General features: G+C 37.4%; 1 protein-coding gene across 4 annotated transcripts in view; it reads right to left on the reverse strand.

The window, feature by feature from the left end:
* Nucleotides 1-21,858, reverse strand: part of farp1 (FERM, RhoGEF (ARHGEF) and pleckstrin domain protein 1 (chondrocyte-derived)) — a 324,030-nt gene that overhangs the window by 131,316 nt on the left and 170,856 nt on the right. For all 4 annotated transcript variants that reach the window (XM_028799538.2, XM_028799536.2, XM_028799537.2 and 1 more), the window contains exon 3: nt 8,425-8,529. In XM_028799538.2, coding sequence (XP_028655371.1) covers nt 8,425-8,529 — 105 coding nt within the window. The remainder of the gene's footprint in view (nt 1-8,424; nt 8,530-21,858) is intronic.

Consider the following 21,858-nt stretch of genomic DNA (forward strand, 5'->3'; position numbering starts at 1 on the left):
TAGATTGCAAATACTATACATTGCATCAGTTCATATTGCTAACTACAAGTCAATATTGCTGCTACTTCTTTCTTGTCTTTGCACAATGTCTTGTCTTGTTTGTGTTTTAATTTTAAATTTAAATTTAAATTTTATTTTTAATTTATTATTTGCACTTCATGTTGTTACACTGTGGACCCTGAGCTTCGCAATTTTGTCTATCTGTATACTTGTATATGGTTGAGATGACAATAAAGTTCACTTTGAGATGTGGTAGGACCAAAAATAATTGTTTAAACTGTAGGAAATTTTGTGCCATTCAACATTTAATATCCTTGATATTGTCAGGAATGACTTTGAGGTATAGCTGCATTATCACCAAAATAACAATGATACGCAACATTATGTTTTTGTAAGATGGTCCTTAGGGGGAGCAGATAAAAGGAAAAAAGAGAAGGAGCTAGAATAGAACCATGAGGGACGGCTTGGGTGAGAGGTGCTGGCTGACATATCTGGTGAGATGTGCTGGATGTCTGTTAACATAGATGGGAACTTATCTTTAAGGTAGGACTTGAACCATTTCAATACACAGCCTTGAATGCTTAATTTATCCTCAAGCCATTTTAACAGACCTCCATGGTCCATTGTGTTAAATACCACACTAAGATTCAATAAAATTAAGATTGCAGAAGAGCCCAAGTTAACAGAATATCATTTTTCACCTTCAGCAAAGCCAATTCAGTACTATGAAGTTTTTTAAAACCTGATTGAAATACATCATTTAAATTGTTATTATCCAGATATGAAAGTAACTACAAAAAAAACACTATATCCATATGTTGGACAAAAATGGGAGGTTAGAAACAGACCTATAGATTGAAAGAGCTGTAGAATCAAGAGTGGACTTCTTCAGCAGAGGCTGAACAATTGCAAGTTTAAACCTGTCTTGAAATCATACCAGATTTTAGACAGTTGTTAATAATAGCCACAACTATTAGACTAATAGCTCTGAAAGTAACACTGGCTTTTACCTTGGCTCTCCTTAACTTTAAGGGTGCGACCACATCCAGAGTATCCTTACAAATGACATCTAGTAATATACGAACGCACAGAGAGGACTTCTAACACCAAGAGTAAATGAAACTCAGAGAAGATATCATAGAACTGCCACAATGTGTCAGCATTTATACTGTGTGAATGGCGCTGTGCTTTAGTGAAATTGATGGGCAGACTGAAAAACTTAATTTCAAAAACAACTGCAAAGTGATCAGAAATGCTGGAATCAGAGATCTCCAGGTTATTTGCAGAGAGGCCAAGTGTTAGAACTGAGTCCAATGTATGTCCTCTCTGATGTGTGGGACTTGACACCAACAGAGTAAAATTAAGAGTCCACAAGATCCAGAAACTCTTTAACCAGGGATTTTGTCGGACAACAAACATGTTTAAATCTCCTAGAATCAGCATTCTAACAGTGCATGAAACCATTAAAGAAAAGAACTATGAGAACTCCTGGACAAAATCTTTATTATATCCAGGATGTCTATAAACCAGTGCACACAATACAGGATTTGTAAGATCAATTTAAACAGCTGAGCCTCTAAATTGCAGAAATTGTCTACAGTCATAAGTCTTACTTAAAACGATTCTGAAAAACAGTAGCAAGCCAACCTCCTCGACCAGTGATTCTAGGTGAGCTAAAAAAGTAACAATCAGAAAGAGAAAGAGCATGGACAGAAACAGAGTCGCCAACACAAGTCTTTGATGTAAACAGAAAGTCTAGATTATGGAACATAAAAAAATAATTTAAAATAAAAATGTACAGTGATCCCTCGCTATATCGCGCTTCGCCTTTTGCGGCTTCACTCTATCGCGGATTTTATATGTAAGCATATTTAAATATATATCGCAGATTTTTTGCTGGTTCGCGGATTTCTGAGGACAATGGGTCTTTTAATTTCTGGTACATGCTTCCTCAGTTGGTTTGCCCAGTTGATTTCATACAAGGGACGCTATTGGCAGATGGCTGAGAAGCTACCCAACTTACTTTCTCTCTCTCTTGCGCTGACGTAGGGGGTTGTGAGCAGGGGGGCTGTTCGCACACCTAGACGATAGGGACGCTCATCTAAAAATTCTGAAAGATTATCTTCACGTTGCTACCTTCTGTGTGCAGCTGCTTCCTGAAGCGACATGCTGCACGATGCTTCGCATACTTAAAAGCTCAAAGGGCACGTATTGATTTTTGACTTTGTTTTTCTCTCTCTCTCTCTCTCCCTGCTCCTGATGGAGGGGGTGTGAGCTGCCGCCTTCAACAGCTTTGTACCGGCGGTGCTTCGCATATTTAAAACAGCCCTATTGATTTGTTTGCTTTTCTCTCTCTGACGCGTACTCCGTTGAAGAGGAAGATATGTTTGCATTCTTTTAATTGTGAGACAGAACTGTCATCTCTGTCTTGTCATGGAGCACAGTTTAAACTTTTGAAAAAGAGACAAATGTTTGTTTGCAGTGTTTGAATAACGTTCCTGTCTCTCTACAACCTCCTGTGTTTCTGCGCAAATCTGTGACCCAAGCATGACAACATAAAAATAACCATATAAACATATGGTTTCTACTTCGCGGATTTTCTTATTTCGCGGGTGGCTCTGGAACGCAACCCCCGCGATGGAGGAGGGATTACTGTATTGGCTATGGACCGAACGTTTATTAAGGCCATCTTGATGAAGCCTTTTGAAGGTGTTTCGCGGTTTGTTTGATTGAACTTTATCATACATAAGTATTTAAGTGAGTGAAGGTTATCAAAGTCAACTCCACCCCTCGCACTTGATCCACTGAGAGAATATCCAGGAGCAGAACAGATGGTAGGAATTACACTGACAGTCAGGAAACCAGAGGGCGTACTCCGGCACAGCCTCCGATGAGATCTGCGCTGTACATAGCGGGGACATTGTATAATTCTTAGAGCAACGCAGTAATTATACATGATTATGTATGTGATTATATATAATAATTGAATGATTATATACAATTATATATAGTACTGTGCAAAAGTTTTAGGCAGGTGTGAAAAAATGCTGTAGACAAAGAATGCTTTCAGAAATATAAATAATGATTGTTTATTGTTATCAATTTACAAAATGCAAAGTGAGCGAATAAAAGAAAAATCTAAATCAAATCAATATTTGGTGTTACTACCTTTTGCCTTCAAACCAGCATCAATTCTTATAGGTACACTTGCACAAAGTCAGGGATTTTGTAGGATTCTAGTCAGGTGTATGATCAACCAATTATACCAAACAGGTGCAAATGATCATCAATGTCAAACATAGTTTGAAACACAGTCATTAACTGAAACAGAAACAGCTGTGTAGGTGGCTTAAAACTGGGTGAGGAACAGCCAAACTCTGCTACCAAGGTGAGGTTGTGGAAGACAGTTTCATGTCATGGCAAGATTGAGCACAGCAACAAGACACAAGGTAGTTATACTGCATCAGCAAGGTCTCTCCCAGACAAAGATTTCAAAGCAGACTGGGGTTTCAAGATGTGCTGTTCAAGCTCTTTTGAAGAAGCACAAAGAAACGGGAAACGTTGAGGATCGTAGACGCAGTGGTCGGCCAAGGAAACTTAGTGCAGCAGATGAAAGACACTTTAAGCTTATTACCCTTCGAAATCGGAAGATGTCCAACAGTGCCATCAGCTCAGAACTGGAAGAAACCAGTGGGACCCAGGTATATCCATCTACTGTCCGGAGAAGTCTGGCCAGAAGTGGTCTTCATGGAAGAGTTGCAGCCAAAAAGCCATACCTCCGACGTGGAAACAAGGCCAAGCGACTCAAGTATGCACGAAAACATAGTAACTGGGATGCAGAAAAATGGCAGCAGGTGCTCTGGACTGATGAGTCAAAATTTGAAATATTTGGCTGTAGCAGAAGGCAGTTTGTTCATCGAAGGGCTGGAGAGCAGTACAATAATGAGTGTCTGCAGGCAACAGTGAAGCATGGTGGAGGTTCCTTGAATGTTTGGGGCTGCATTTCTGCAAATGGAGTTGGAGATTTGGTCAGGATTAATGGTGTTCTCTATGCTGAGAAATACAGGCAGATACTTATCCATCATGCAATACCATCAGGGAGGCGTATGATTGGCCCCAAATTTATTCTGCAGCAGGACAACGACCCCAAACATACAGCCAAAGTCATTAAGAACTATCTTCAGTGTAAAGAAGAACAAGAAGTCCTGGAAGTGATGGTATGGTCCCCACAGAGCCCTGATCTCAACATCATCGAGTGTGTCTGGGATTACATGAAGAGACAGAAGGATGTGAGGAAGCCTATATCCACAGAAGATCTGTGGTTAGTTCTCCAAGATGTTTGGAACAACCTACCAGCCGAGTTCCTTCAAAAACTGTGCGCAAGTGTACCTAGAAGAATTGATGCTGTTTTGAAGGCAAAGGATGGTCACACCAAATATTGATTTGATTTAGATTTCTCGTTTGTTCATTCGCTGCATTTTGTTGATTGATGAAAATAAATGATTAACACTTCCATTTTTGAAAGCATTGTTTGTTTACAGCATTTTTTCACACCTGCCTAAAACTTTTGCACAGTACTGTATATGTTAATTGAAGGCCTTGATGTCTTATCACAAGATAATGTTTGAAATCTAAAGCCCATCGAGGGGAGGAGATGGTTTAGGAGATTGTCCAAAACAGAATCTACAGCATACCTTCCTGCCTTGCTTTCGGGTGGCCCTGACAAAATTCCATCCCATTTCTGTCCGCTCTCACCCACTTCCCTCTTTAAAAGGCGACTGAGTTGGGCTCATAGCATGGCTGGATTAAAGAAGGAAATCATAGAGTTGAGTGTAAATCTGTTTATGACAGGTTTTTTTTCCCCACAGTACAGTCAGAGTTGATATATTGATCCAGTTTTCAAATAATTAAATGAATAGATAGACGGACAGACAGACAGATGAACAGACAACAGCTGACCAGATGTTCGCTTTTTCCAGACAATGTCCTTTTTTTCAAGACTTGAAACAGTGCTCTGGATGATATTTATAATATATATATATATTGCTAATAGTACTAGTGTGTTGTACTGTGTTAGCCATTATGAATGTCGTGAAAAGTCAAGCAAAATTACACCTTTTACTGGCTAACTAAAAACATTACAATATGCAAGCTTTCGAGGCAACTCAGGCCCCTTCTTCAGGCAACATGTAATCAATCTTGCCTGAAAAAGGGGCCTGAGTTGCCTCCAAAGCTTGCATATTGTAATCTTTTTAGTTAGCCAATAAAAGGTGTCATTTTTCTGACTTTCACTATATATTGCTAACTTATTTTCAATCTGCTCATTACTACCAATTGACCTTACATTTTTATTTTGTGTATTTATTCTAACTAACAACCTTTAAATTTGAATGTACACGTGACAGAAAATAGTGTTTAAGGGAGTGGCTGTGGAAACAATATTATTGTCCAGACACATTTTGATAGTATCAAAAACAGTGATATAGTGAACCAAAATACACAAACAAAATGATTAAATATGAAGAACAAAACTAAGTAATAAATACACTGCCGTAACATAACAAAAAGCCTTAGCCTGCCCAACAGATTTGACTGCACAACATGTAGATCATAGATCTCTCACAAGGAGACCTGCTCAGTTGCCCAGCTCAAAATACTGTTCCTCAAGAACCAAAAACTCCTAAACTCTCAAACAGTATCTAGTTTTTCAAACAACTAGACACAGCTACCTTTGGCTGTAACATCCAAAGCCCCAGCCTCTGACAGTGCCAAAAATGGAAGTCAAAATGGTCACGAACAGCCACAAATTACTAATAAGAAAGTCAGCTACAAAATATTTATTCATTTCAGAATTGTGAGATGCCAATACTTATATCAGCAGCATTTGGCAAAATCAACACATAGAAGGTCACATTCCCAGAAAAGCCAGAAGACTGTTGAGTTAAGGAGACATCATGGCATCCAGAAGCAGGTATTCTATAATCATAAAAGTAAATAAATGAACAGACAAGTTTAATCATTTCACTCATCGACTTTTTTCCTTAGGTAGACTACTGAAAAAGTGATTAGTTAGCACAGTATGCAATCATTCACCTCCCTTGAACCTTCATCCTTTGGAAAATGAACTTGAAGCTTTGTAAAAAAACTAAACAGCAGTGGCACTCATCCATGCATACTGCTTTGTATGTTGCTCTTCTGTATTTCAGTTTTTTATCCATTGTTTAATAATATACAGGGAGCTATGCAAAATTATAATTAAAAATAGAAAGAATGCAGCACTTGAGCACTCCTTCTAACAAAAATTTTCTTAAAGAAAAAATTGCAGTTGGTGGTCCTGGAACTTATGATTTTCACATTGTTTTCTGGAATAAAACTTCAAATGTAAATGATACCAACCTTGGGAATTGATAGGTCACTTTGGTGTGTATGAATATGCAAATCCACAGTATGTAAATTAAGGAGAACATAACATCACTTCACTTTCGCCCTGCTACTCCACCTGGAGCGTAGGCCATCAACAAGGGATCTCCAGACATCTGTGTCTTGGGCTGTCTTTTCTAACTGGTTCGAAGTAAATCTCATTTTCTTGATGTCTGCCACAAGGTCACGGTACCAGGTGTTTTTCATCCGACCACTGTTCCTTTTTCCTTGAGGGTTCCACTTTAGGGCTTGCCTGGAGATGATGGTTACAGGTTTGCGGAGAATGTGTCTAATCCAATCCCATCATCTTTTCCTTATTTCATCTTCTGCAAGAAGCTGGTTTGTTTTCTTCCTGAGGTCGTCATTGCTTATGGTGTCAGGCCAGCGTGTCTGGAGGATCTTCCTTAGGAAATTGTTGATGAAAACTTGCACTTTCTTGACTAATGTCACAGCTGTTCAAGTCACTGTTCCATAAAGTAGGACTGCCTTGACATTAGTATTGAATAGCCTGAGTTTGGTGTGTACTGACAGTTCCTTGGAACTCCAGATGTTCTTTAGTTGTAGAAATGCAGCTCTTGCCTTGCCAATCCTAGCTTTCACATCAGCTTCCATTCCGCCTTGCTTGTTGCACAGATGGGTAAAGGCTTCCACCTCCTCTAATGCCTCACCCTCCACCATAATAGAGCTAGAGCTATTTGTGTTCACTTTGAAAATTTTGCTCTTTCCTTTGTTTATGTTGAGCCCAATTTGAGCAGAGGTGGCAGCCACATTGTTTGTCTTTTCCTGCATCTGCTGCTATGTGTGCGACAGTAGGACCAAGTCATCAGCACAGTCAAGATCATCCAGCTGTGTCCAAGTTGTCCTCTGGATCCTGTTCCTTCTCTGTACCATGGCTGTCTTCATAATCATATCAATTGCAAGCAGGAAGAGGAAAGGTAACAACAAACAGCCTTGTCTGAAATCTGTTTTCACTTCAAATACCTCTTTCAATTGCTTTTGATGAACTACTTTGCATATCAGTCCCTCATATGAGGTTCCTGATGATGCTGACAAGCTTGACTGGCACACCATAATGCTGGAGGAGTTTCTCCCTATCCACACTATCAAAGATCTTCTCATAATAAAAATAAATAAAGTTGACATACAGGGAAGAGTTCTATTGCTATCTGGTCCATGCAGGATCTATCCTTGCTAGCTTACTAGTCACGTAATTGAGTGTCAACTTGAACATACAGCCTTTACTTGTATGTGAAAAAAAATAAGATCATCAGGCCATGCATACAAGTGCCATAAAAGCCTTGCCTAATATAAACTGTTTCAGAAGAGGGTTGATACAAGCCTATGATCATGTCGAGAATACCAAAAAACATTACTTTAAACTTCTGGATGGAATATTTTTGATTCTCTATGCTCTAGGAGTCTGGAGGTTAATCCTGGCCAGGTCACTGTTTGTGTGGATTTTCTTGGGATCCTACATCCCAAACATAGGTTAACTATGACATTAAACTGGTCCAGTGTGGGTGGGTGTTCTGTGATGGGGCTGTGGTAGGACCCACTACTACATGATCACTAGGTGATTTTGTGTATTGGAACTAATTTATTATTAGTAAAGAAACATTTTAAAACCAGGAATGAAATATGAAGCATTAAGGATAAATATACATTAAAAGCATAAAGGATCAAAGTAATATCCAAAATAACCAATTAGACAATGAAAAAGGCAATTTATATAACAAAACATGAATCATTATAGTGAACTAATGGCACAAGTAATAAACACAAACATTTATCCAAAAAGAAAAAATTAAACAAATACTCAACTTCAGTAAGCAAAAAAAAATGAAAAAACTGAGGCTACAGAGCTTGAAGGTGTATGGGAGGTATTCTAATGCTTTGAAAATGAAATTGCAAAAGAGAGACTGCATTTTATAATTTTCATTTTCCTTTTTGCAGAAAGTACCTCCCAGAGAAGGTGAACCTGAAATTTAGATTCAATCAACTTACTCTCATCTTACGGTGGTCCTGGAACTCCATTCCAAAGTAATCCCCTTCAATCAAATTCAGGTGGATACACACTAGATCAAAAAGGATCTTCCCTGGGGCTCTTTGCTGAGAAAGTAAACAAAAGACATATCAGAAGGGTTCTTAGCACCAAAGATGAAAAAACCATAAAATGTTACTTTAAGACAAAGCATGTGAATGTTGAAGAAAAAAAAATAACTGAGATAATGTAACACTTTAAAAATATCGAAAACAGGCAGTTTCTAAAACCCATTTTGTTTTTTTTTCCACTCAGTTTTTAATATTGCTCCTAATTTAAACCTTAAGAGTAGTTCCTTCACCTGAAGTCCCTTATAAGAATTATACTAAGAATATGGAGTGTTGTTAAATTTAAATCGCAAAATCCTAAAAATGAGAAAACATAAATCCTCAAAGTATATTAACTTCACAGCTTTACCAATTGAAACAATAATTAAACAATACACTGTCAAAATGGCATGCTAATGTAGTGAAATGTAAAATTACCCATTGATTAGAGAAAACCGCAACTTTTCTCTATAGCTTTCAAAAACTAATTTACCAGGACTAGGGCTGCAATGATTAGTCAACGTAATCGACGACACGGATTTTTTATTGTCGACGCGTCATAAACAGAACCTTCAATAGAGGCTTCAGTCACAAAGAACCACATTGGTTTTTGTAAGTGCAATGAACGTCTACATGAACATCTGGGGCAGAATTGTTTGTTATTGTTTGTCAAGACTGCATACAGTCCTACCAACGAAGAAGAAAGTGTGAGGAGAAGAAAAAGAGAGGAGGGGGAAGGAGATGGAAAAAAATTGAGACAGAAACTTTCTGAAGTGTGGGAGCACTTCACCGAAAAAGAAAAAAAGTTGAATTTAGATTATGCAAAGCGGAGCTTTCTTTTCACGGCAGCACCACCGCAATGCAAGGGCACGTGAAATGCAAGCATCCTGGAGCTGTGATGCCGCCGTCACTTGACAGATAAGTTTTAGCGAGTAAAGTCAGTGTCACATGTTAACATTGATGTTTGTACTCTAATGTGTATATCAAGGTTTCAACAATGATAGTTAAGTGAATATAATTTCAGTTGGAGCTATAGTAAATGAGTGAATAGGAGTAGCTGAGCTGTCCTAGTTTTTTTTTCTTCTTTTCTCGTATAATATTTGAGTTCATATGAATAGTAAACCATCTCTAACTAACGTTAGGTAACTTGTGTTTTGGAGCATATCAGTAATTAGCTTGTTACATATTTTAGTCTGTAATTTTTTATTTTGGCATAATATATTACATGATAAACTACAACACTTTTCCTTCAGAGTGTGATGGTTTAAACATCTTTCTCTGTTGCTCTTTATGTTTCAGTGGTACTAAGCAAAGGCGTGTAGACGAGTTTATCCTGAAGATAGGCTCTTGCACTGCTCAAATGGCTGAAATGTTTATAGAAAGCATCCTGAACATGATTGTCAATGACATGCGACCTATATCTACGGTTGAAGATCAGGGCTTCAAGCAGATGATCAACGAATTTCATCCAGGTTACACCTTACCCTCCAGAACTCATTTTACAAAGCTCATTGAGGGAAAGTATGAATCTGCTATTACTCAGATGAAAACTGTTCTTAAATCAGCCAAGAACAAGATTGCCCTGACTGCTGATGCCTGGACCAGTGTTGCCACAGAGGCTTATCTTGGTATTACTTGCCACTTTATAAGTGATGATTGGAAGCTCATTAGCTTCAGCCTCACAACCACGCCATTAGAAGAACGGCACACTGAGACAAACATCGCCGCATGAATTGAGCAGGCTGTGGAGAAGTTTGAGATCCCTCCAAGCAAAATTGTGGCAGTTGTTCATGACAATGGCTCCGTTGTTGTCCTGGCTGCTAACATCTTGCAGGAAAAACATGGGTGGATGTCTGTCAGCTGTGCAGGCCACACTTTGCAGTTGGTGATCAATAATGCACTGAAACACCCTCAGGTCAGTAAAGCACTTGGAGCAACAAGGTGTCTTGTAGAGCACTTTAAACTAAGTGAACTGGCTTCAAGCAAGGTGTAGACCAAGCAAAAACAGATGGGGACCGAGGAGCACAAACTTGTCCAAGATGTCTTTATCAGGTGGAGCAGCACTTATTATATGATAACTCGCCTCCTGGAGCAAAGATGGCCGCTGACTGCAACTCTGTCTGACCCAACAGTAACACAAAGAGGGAAACAACACCTAGACCTCAAAGCAGATCAGTGTATCATTTTAGAGGAGCTGGTTAAACTCTCCAGGACTTTGAATGTGCTACAGTCTACTTAAGTGAGGAAAGCTATGTGACTGTCTCTGCTCTGCCTCCACTGGTCAAAGGGCTTCTGAAATCCACCCACACTGCTTATGATACAGCTGCTGTGCAGGCCTCCCGGGCAGCTGCTTCAGAGGAGATCACCGCACGTTGGTCAAGAGAGGTCACCTTAAAAGATGATTCAAACAAACTGATCATTGCAACTGCACTAGACCCACGTTTTTCGAAAGTTGAAATTCCTGAAACCAGAAGAGAGGTTCAGTGTTCAGAACAAAACAGAGGCTCTGGCCCTCCAGTCCATGAATGGAGGTATTACTCAAAACAACCAGCTTGCCACGGGGCACGAAGTAGCAACAGCACCAGATGATGAGGGTGCTTCAACTTCAGCTGAGAGAACTTCAAATAGATCTCTACTAGCTCTTGATTCACTGCTTGGATGTGACTCAACAGACAGCGACAAAGAGAACACTGAAGATGATGCTCACGAACAACTGATCACTAATGAAGTAAGATTTATTTATTGAAATAAGAATAGTCCATATTAAACTTATCAATATTAAACATTTCAGATGTAGCCAACTGGCTAATTTTTATCTGTTATCCCATGCCAGGTGTTGATGTTCTTTGGAGAGCAGCCCATTTCAAAGACAGAAAATCCACTGTCTTGGTGGATGGCGAATGAGGCAAAGTATCCCACTCTTGCTTCATTGGCAAAATCATTCTTGTGGATTCCTGCTACCTCTACTCCCTCTGAGCGTCTCTTCTCAGCAGCTGGGAACGTCATCTCAAAGAAGAGAGCCAGCCTCACACCAGAACATGCTGACATGCTCACGTTCCTGCACTGCAATCAGGAATATATGGACTGAATCTTTTATAAACTGTACATTATTGTTTTATTTTATTTGAATTGAAGCTTTATTTACACTTTTGGACTTTAAGACACACCAGTGGCCATTTTTGGTTAAGTTAAATGCACTTTTTTTGTTTAAAGACTATGTGCACTTTAGTTTGTATTGTTTAATGTATTTCTTTTTTATTATGATGGTCAGACTAATATAAAAACATCTGATTATTTTCAAATTCATATGTTTCACTGGTTGTTATTTTAATTTGATTATTATTAATTTTAATCATGTTAATGCAGAGACATTAGGGTGACATTCACAGGTGGACAGACGTGAGCAGATGAGGTAAGACATGCACTGGAGCCCTGAATAGGATGTGCAACCACAGGTCGCAGGCATCAAAATAGTTAGGCATGAAATAATCGTGACTAATTGAAAAGAAAATTGAATGATATAGTCAACTACCAAAATAATCATTAGTTGCAGCCCTAACCAGGACATCTGTGCCCCAACATTGTTCCTTTGATGTGCTGTCCAGGTGAATATAGAGTAGGGATGCCACCATACCGGAATTTTTATATTCAATTCCAATACCAGTCAAAAATTGTGCTAGTTGATACCTCAATACAACAGCAAACACAAAAATCCCATTTACCTGCTTTTTAATTACAACTTCATTATTGAAGTGGAAAATATATTGCCTTTTTCTGTAATAGAATATAAAATACGTAAATACTAATAGTAACAGCAAATTTAAAATTTAAATATGTAAATCAAGTAGCTGCCCAACTATTATTTAAGTAAACTAGTACTGGCATTTATAAATATCAAACTACAATGCAAGACTTGAATTTAATGTGTGATAAAAATGCCAATTCACCCAGTATAACATCAGGTTGTGGGAGATGTTATTATCATAGGGTTTATTAAGAATGATAATCTGATTTATCTTATTATGTCCACATTCTAATTTTATTCTCTGACATTTTCTGTAAGTGAAAAACACTACATAAAATCAACATTAAAAATAACAATTCAATCATCATTATATCTGTATTGTTGTATTTGTGAATTTCAAAATAATTCAGGATATTTTAATTTAAGCTGTTTTTGTAACAACATGATTTTAAAATCTTGTCTGTCAGAGAAGCCTTCTGCTACCTTTCTAACATTTGCTATTGCAAGATTTACAGTGCATCCGGAAAGTATTCACAGCGCATCACTTTTTCCACATTTTGTTATGTTACAGCCTTATTCCAAAATGGATTAAATTCATTTTTTTCCTCAGAATTCTACACACAACACCCCATAATGACAACGTGAAAAAAGTTTACTTGAGGTTTTTGCAAATTTATTAAAAATAAAAAAATTGAGAAAGGACATGTACATAAGTATTCACAGCCTTTGCCGTGAAGCTCAAAATGAAATGTGTGAAATCAATCTTGTCAGTTTTACATTCACCAATGTAATATTCAATAACCAATAAAAATGTATAACAGAGAACAAATAAAGAAACCCATATTTCACTATATACAAATGCTACTGAGTGGAACACATTTATTATATATTTTTTTAAATGCAAGGGCTTCTTGCAAGATCCCAGTAACACTGTTGATGGATTCATTCAGGCTTTTTCCACAATTATGTATTTGCTGGACAAATTTATCCCAAGGCAACTCATAAAAGTGTTTATAGATATCTTCACTATTGGAATAAAGTCTGATTATGTGACTTTCTCAGGGTCGCTGTAGATAAACATATGGGGAAACATGCCAAGTATATTTAAAGAACAATGATTATTTATGGTTCAGTGGTCAGACAAACAGTAAAACATTTATGGGGTGATATATACAGATAGTATACACATTTGAATTAAATATGTTGATGAATGGGATTTGTGAACTAGAAAAAAAAGTGATATGTTTACAGTGATATTCCAAGGCAAAGTGGAAAAGGATGGGAGTTCAAATTGACAAAATTAGTACAGAAATTAAGATTTATAGGCTGTTCTGTGTTATGCAGTATCGGAATTGGCTATAAATATGGTGAAATGGCACAAGGGAAAAAAAATCATAAAAACTGATCTCAGCCTGAGGTAACTGAAAAGGAAGAAAGAAGCAACCTGAATATTAGCAACTGGAATGTACAGAGCCCCAAGTTATCAAATATACCTTTAAAACAATATCTAAATGACTCCAGGGAGAAAGCAAGAAGGAGTTTCCACTGATTTTCAAGGTCTCATCATGGAACACTTAAGTGTGATTGTGCCAGTTTACAAATGTACCCAGGTGTCTTTTCACACAACACAATGCCCAGAGACTACAGAAAAAATGGGCAGGAGACCATCATTATTTTAATAACAGTTAAACAAGAGCAGAAAGATGGGGTAAAGGGGACAAGAGTCTAGAGTTGGCTTTACATTTTTAAAAATATTGTAGTAGCTGATAACATCAATGTCCTGCACTAGTTTACAAATGCCTGTGCCAAAGGTGGAAGAGGGGACCACTGGAAGTGTATATTTAAGGGGAAAAAGGTGAGTTGGATAAATTTATTTTTTAACACGGTCCTATAAGGAACTAAACAAGAATGTGGAGACCTGAGGAGGCATTACCAAGAATATGTCATTTTGCTAGTGGACATTCTACATATTAATCGGGGTATGATCAGATTCAACATACAAAGGTATTGAGCAGAGACTAAAGATTAATAAGAAAGGGGGACAAAGGACAGCCTTGCCGAGCACTCTTATAAATATGAAATTGTGGAGAGATAATAGAATTGATAAATATAACAGATGAATGGAAGGAATAGAGACTCTTGATTATATTAATGAAATACTTCAAACCTAACACCCACAACAGAAAGGCCCAGCTCTTATAGGCAAAATTGTTCTCTCCATGTAGCGAGAGAAAGGTAGCTAGAGACCGTAAAGTTAGACAATAATTAACAATATGAAGGAGGCAGTAGATATTGTCTGCAGCATGACAAGACTACAGGAAACCAGTCTGATCAAGGTGAACTAACTTCCAAATAGCAGTTTGTAAATGCTCGTATCATTTTTCTTGGCAATTGGACTCCAAATAAAGCAATATATAAAGTGCAAAGAAAATGCTTATTAATTCTGGGTGCTTAAAAAAAAAAAAAAAAAACACCCGGTCCATTTTACATATCTCATAAAAGTGACACTTCATTTGCACCTATCAATTAATTTTAAAATGTAAACTGTATTTGCTGATGACAACAATGCCAAATAAACTGCCCATGTGAATCCATGTCTTACAGAATATTTGCCTAATAAGAAAATGGACTGATGCATTTAAAACACTCAAGCTCCAAAAGAAAACTACACAGGAAAATGCACATAAGATCTGTAAGCTATTTATATTCTTTAAATATCTTGGAAGATAATTTAGAATTAAACACAACTGTTTTAGGCTTGGCCAAAGTTTTATTCCATTCCCACAGATTGCTGCTTTTATGAATATAAACATTTCCTGAAGTAATGGTACATTCTTTGTTCAAAATGGCTTTGTGACCCAGCGGCCTAATAGCTTAATTAGAACCTTTCAGGAATCAGCCAGACTTCATAAACCTATTGGGAAGGCACTCCTTTAATAATGTACCATTTTTGAATAATGGCTCTTTCTTATCAAAAGTTAGATTGTACTATGTACAAAACATAACAGCAATTTTCCAGTCTGCAGCTCATGACATATTTTTCAGATTTTTTTTTCTAAACAATATAGCAGGGATGCACTACAATCATCTGCAACTCAAAACCCATACTTGAGTTCTACAGCGAGTTAGTTTTCAAAAATACAGTAACAGTGTCAGAAAAAAAAGAAAGAAAAAAAGATACAGAATTTCCAGAAATAAATTAGTTTATTCTCTGTGTGATTTTTACCAAATTCTAGCTAATTAGAAAGGTGGTGCTTATACGACCTGGATCTACATCCACCCTTAGGAAGCCTAATAATTTCCTAGCAGGCATTACAAACTTCTGTTGATTTACGTCAGGTTATCACTTCAATGTAAAATATACTGTATATGCATTCTCAATCCAGCTTAATACAATGTGAAGTATTCAGGGGCTGTGACTATACAAGAAGCATTGACTGGAAGGCAGGAATCAACTTGGAAGAAGTAACAGTCCATTGTAGGACTCACCTTTCACCTACACCAGCACAAACACATGATCAACTGAACATGTTGTATGGATGCTCAAAGGCAAAACACGTAAGCAGCAAAATAAGATACTGTGCTTGTGCCAGGAGCTTGTGCTGCATCCAAGGTGTGATTCAGGGCAGAATTTAAAATACTCTCCAAGAAAGACTCAATAGTGTCACAGATAGAGAGACCTGGACCAACAGTACTACACTCTAGAGAACATAAATTGGGTAAAATAAAATGTACAACACAGCTTAGACCTATTAAATGATTTAGATACTTATCGAGAAACAGGTCTTACTTTGGTACTGTACTGATTTTTTTTCCATGCCATTTGAAAATTATTATTATTTCACTTCAGTTGGGCTTACTCTGTCACCATAACATTATCACAACAGTATGAGATAAGTGTGACTTCTTAGCTAAGTCTACATATTTTCCCACCTAGAAGTGCCATTTGGTTTACAGCAATCATGGAAAAATAATGTGTTAGCACAAATATAACAAATACTCAGAATAGGCAAAGGATATATGGTAAAATCTCTTAAGTCTCTTGTTCCCTTCTGCTTGTTTGTTTTAAAGCAATACACATGTACTAGTGTGCGTTTATGTTTGTGTCTACATTCACCCACTTATTTTCTGAACTCATTTATTTCGATACAGGGCCATGGAAGGCATAAACCAACATAACATCAGTAGACTGAATTTGCATACTTACACAGCAATATACAGCTCCATTCTAATATAGGGCCAATTTAGAATCACAATTTGACCTTACATACTGTATATGATTCTGGGATATAGACATACTCAGAGGAAAACAATATTAACACTTTGAGAACAATGGATTTATAACTCCTTGAAAATAACAGATAAGGTGTTAGCTGTCTCTCACTATAATCTATATTATCACCCTTAAAAGATTGTATTTGATGACATTCTGGAAAAATGCAAACAGTTCTGTCTCCTTTTCTCTTTACTCTGTAAACCTCCGACTATACATATAACACCAAGTCATATCACTTGCAGAAATTCTCAGATGGTTCTGCAATTATGGGAAGTATTGATAAAGGGGATGACAGTAAAGGAGTCAGGCAGAAAAGTTTGTTTCTTGGTGCAAAGAGAATTGTCTGCATCTGAACTTCAGCAAAACCAAGAAACTGGTGATTGACGTTTGCCAAAAAGCCTCTTGTGTCCAGTCACTATTCAAGAAGTGGATGTAGAGGTGGTCCACTCCTACAAGTACTTCACGGTCCAAAATTAATGACAGGTTGGACTGGCCTTGTAACACTGAAAAACTATATTAAAAAAAGGGCAGAGCGGGCTCTTTTTCCTTAGGAGACTTTGTTCCTTTAAAGTGGGAAGTGACATCCTTCACATCTTCTATAACTCTGAAGGCCATTGCAATTTTCTACATTCTGGTGTCCTGGGCTGGTAACATCACTTCAAGAGAGGCCCACTGAATCAGAAGTAATTAAAAGGGTAAGCTCAGTTACAGGACACATTCTGGACCCCTGGAGGTCAAAGCAAAGAAAACAATTAAAATAATACTGAGTGTCATTATGAACAATGCTGCACATCCTCTCTCTGAGTACTTTCAGCCAATGAATTATTCAACAGAGGTGTGTCAAGAAAAGCTATTGGGGTTCCTTTATACTGGGGGTCTCCAACACATCACTCGCGAGCTACCGGTACCTCGCAACCCCTTTCTAAGTAGCTCGCCAAAGGGTTAATGAATCATACATAAATTTGAAAACTTGATTAGTCAAATTAGGGGTGAGCGATCTTTCCAAAAAATCATATCACGATCCTTTTAACACAAAACCACGATCCACAATCTGAATTGCAATCTATTTTTTCAATGTGGCATATACTTAAGAGAATATCCGGAGTCAAACTCATCAAGACCTAAGTAACACTTTATTTTAAATATCAAATAAAGTTGAATTCAATTGTTCTCTTGTTTGCTAGCTAAGTGGAGTTAAGGAACACGCCCCGAAGCTGGCGAGTGAGTAAGGAAGGCCCCTCCCCCAGGCCCGCTGCATGTTTCTTGGATTCGTGCAAATAAATCGATGCCGCAAGCGAACTATGATACATAGCGAAATGAGAGAAATTGCAAAATCAACTGGAATGTTCAAGCAAATTATAGAAAAAAACCCGATCTAAATCTGTTAAGTAGTTCTCTCGTGAAAAGAGGACAGACATATAGACAGACAGACATTGGATTATATATACAGGTGATTCCACGCCTATCACGGAAGTTACGTTCCAGGCCCATCAGTGATAGGTGAAAATCTGCAATATAGAAGGACGCTTGGGAGTCATCATAAGGCTTAAAACAAAATGAAAAGTCCACAAAAAGTTTACTCACAACAATCGGACCACAAGCAAGGTACGTGATACACAGAGAACTGAGATGCGTCGGGGACGCAAGCTCGCTGTTCTTGCAAGATTACACCATGTTGACAGCAGCCAATCAGAGCCCAAGAGAATGAATTTCCGCTCTGACTGGTTGAATCTCCTCTTTCAGCCAATAACGGGCCTTATAAGAAATCATCTGGCTACTGTAACACGAAACTCCTTGTCTACCACAGTGTACAATGTACATATATTTAATGATTTACTGTACAGTGATCCCTCGCTATATCGCGCTTCGCCTTTCGCGGCTTCACTCTATCGCGGATTTTATATATAAGCATATTTAAATATATATCGCGGATTTTTTGCTGGTTCGCGGATTTCTGAGGACAATGGGTCTTTTAATTTCTGGTACATGCTTCCTCAGTTGGTTTGCCCAGTTGATTTCATACAATGACGCTATTGGCAGATGGCTGAGAAGCTACCCAACTTACTTTTCTCTCTCTCTCTCTTGTGCTGACTTTCTCTGATCCTGACGTAGGGGGTGTGTGCAGGGGAGCTGTTCGCACACCTAGACGATACGGACGCTCGTCTAACAATGCTGAAAGATTATCTTCACGTTGCTATCGTCTGTGCAGCTGCTTCCTGAAGTGACATGCTGCACGGTGCTTCGCATACTTAAAAGCTCGAAGGGCACGTATTGATTTTTGACTGTTTGTTTGTTTGTTTGTTTCTCTCTCTCTCTCTCTCCCTGCTCCTGACGGAGGGGGTGTGAGCTGCCGCCTTCAACAGCTTTGTGCCGTGGTGCTTCGCATACTTAAAAGCCAAACAGCCCTATTGATTTGTTTGCTTTCCTCTGTCTTTCTGACAGTCTGTGCTCCTGACGCGCACTCCGTTGAAGAGGAAGATATGTTTGCATTCTTTTAATTGTGAGACAGAACTGTCATCTCTGTCTTGTCATGGAGCACAGTTTAAACTTTTGACAAAGAGACAAATGTTTGTTTGCAGTGTTTGAATAACGTTCCTGTCTCTCTACAACCTCCTGTGTTTCTGTGCAAATCTGTGACCCAAGCATGACAATATAAAAATAACCATATAAACATATGGTTTCTACTTCGCGGATTTTCTTATTTCGCGGGTGGCTCTGGAACGCAACCCCCGCGAAGGGGGAGGGATTACTGTATTGCTTAAATGTTCATTATTTTATATATAGTACATATTGACTTTTTACTGCATTTTAGTCAATATTTACAATTATGTTATAGTTATTGTAAATTATAATACATATTGTTCTAACGAACTCTTGTCTAGCACGCGTAGTGAGAAATGAAAAGCGTATGTACATTTCGTTATGAATTGCGACTCTGTCTACGTATTCCTGTACGTAGCAGTATGTTTTATGATTTACTAGTGTATTGCTTAAATGTTATGTATACATTAGTTATTATAAATTATAATACTGTTCTAACAAACTTTTCTGTAGAACACGTAGTGACTGCTGAAAACTGTATGCTTTGTTATGAATTGGCTGCAAAGTACACTATAGATAGGATGTACTTATTGAATTTTTACTTCATTTTTATTTATATACAGTACAGGTATATATATGTTATAATTACAGTAATACATTGTTGTTATTAATAGTTTAACATAGAAAAATGCTTATTTCAACGTAAAAAGTTGTCAAAAACCCATAAAAAATGATCACTATAAAACCTCAGATTCCCACGATAGAAAATTAGATATGTTCCACAGAAAAATCCGCAATATAGTGAGGGCGCGATAGCTGAACCGCAATATAGCGGAGGATCACTGTATTATATATTAGTAAACCTTCAAAATAATGTGCAATTAAAGTCTCAACAGCATTCACAGCATTTCTGGAGCTTAGTAGAGCCAGACAACTATAAGAATCTTCACCAAGCTGCTCTAAAAATGTCTGTTTTGTTTTGGTCTACATACCTCTACCTTTTCTGATATGAATGTCATAAAATCAAAGTTCAGAACAAGACTAACAGATGAACATTTAAATGACTCCGTAAGAGTGAACCTAAGTGGCTTCACTCCACCATACACCTCTCTTGCTGACTCCATGCAGTGCCAGTCATCTGACTAACTAAAAAACACATCACACATGCAACTGGACAAGCAAATACTCTTGTGAAGTGAAACAGTGACATGTAACAAAATGAAAATTGAGTAAGTAATATTGTGTATTTGTAAATGCATTGTTTTGTTTTGACAGCATTCATGTTTTAGTTCAATAGTGTGAGATACACTAGAAAATGCATACAGACATACAAAATGCACTTGCAGGTGAACTAAATATTTTTTGTGATGTTTTAATGCAAAATGTGAGTTGTGGACACCAACATTTTGTAAATGTTCAGGCAAAACAAGCTTATTCAATTTGTTTGGGTTGAAATAAGCTATGAGAATAAACGTTAGAAAACATGAGTAGCTCTCAGCTATTTTCATTTTGTAAAAGTAGCTCTCAGGGGGAAAAAATGTTGAAGATCCCTGCTTTATAACAACAGCAATATATCTGCATAATGCCTCACTGTGACTGTGACAGCCAAGTCAGAACTTTTCTTTCTTTTGAATTTTCTTGCTTTACTGTCATTCCAGTGTGTGTTCAGAACAAATTGTATGTGTGTATATTTATCTTCCTATTTATATATTTAGTTATTTAAAGAGCTTCTGTAAAAAAGCTAAATTTCCTCCAAGGGACAAACAAAGTTCTATCTAAATGATCAGTTTTCCCAAGGCAAATGGTTGCTTCTGTTTCACGAAAACAAAGTGATCCATCATCACTTCAATGTTCAAAAAATGTTTTTTGGATATATCACATAAAACTGCAAGCATGTCATTAGACAAAATAAAGAATGCCTTATGGTTTTGACTAACTTAGAATTTTAAATAGCTAGCACCTGCCAGTGACAATCAACATTCCACCTTATCGCTTTACAAACTCTGAGTATGAAAATAAGAATGGAAAATATGGGGCATGCTGAAGTCAATACAAAATTAATGAATGCTATTACTGGCACTCCAGTCTATATTGTAGCCTTGCAGCTTAAGGATGGTAATACAGTATAATACATGGAAGAAATGGTTGGGCCACAGAAGCAAAATAAATTCGGGGACTGGCTGGTCTCAATAAAATAAATACATCAATGTTCAACTGATGTGCCAATGAATTGCCAAAGATTTCCAAAGTGACACAGGGATAATGAGGAGAAAAGCATAAAGCACCATAGATAAACCTGCAACTATCTATTTCATTTACCTGTCTGAAACAATTGGTTCCTAAAAGTAAAAATGCTCTAAAAAACAGCAAAATGGACTTGCACTGATGAATATAGTGGTTGAAATAATACTGTTGTAAAATGTCAAAAGAGTGTGTTGATTTCAATAAAGATACAAAAAGCTGTCTTTTCTATTTACAAACCACCACAAAAGGAAAAGAATGAGCATATTCGTATGCAAATATTATAACAACATAGACATCTCAGCAATAGTGGTAGTCAGACATCAGATCAGAAGAAAGTGGGATAACTCAGCCATTTTAAAAACAGTTGTCAACAATGAGATAGATAACAACTAAAGAAAAACAAAAATAAACAACACAGAGGAAGACCAAAAGATTTCAAGAGTTTATTACCCAAGCAGCCTTTAGTATGGTAAAATGGATGAAAAATACCACTCACCACTGAAGATACGTTTTACACTATGATTTACTTTTTTGTGGTAATCCA

This window comes from Erpetoichthys calabaricus, chromosome 4 (assembly GCF_900747795.2).
Source record: "Erpetoichthys calabaricus chromosome 4, fErpCal1.3, whole genome shotgun sequence".
NCBI classification, from domain to species: Eukaryota; Metazoa; Chordata; class Cladistia; order Polypteriformes; family Polypteridae; genus Erpetoichthys; species Erpetoichthys calabaricus.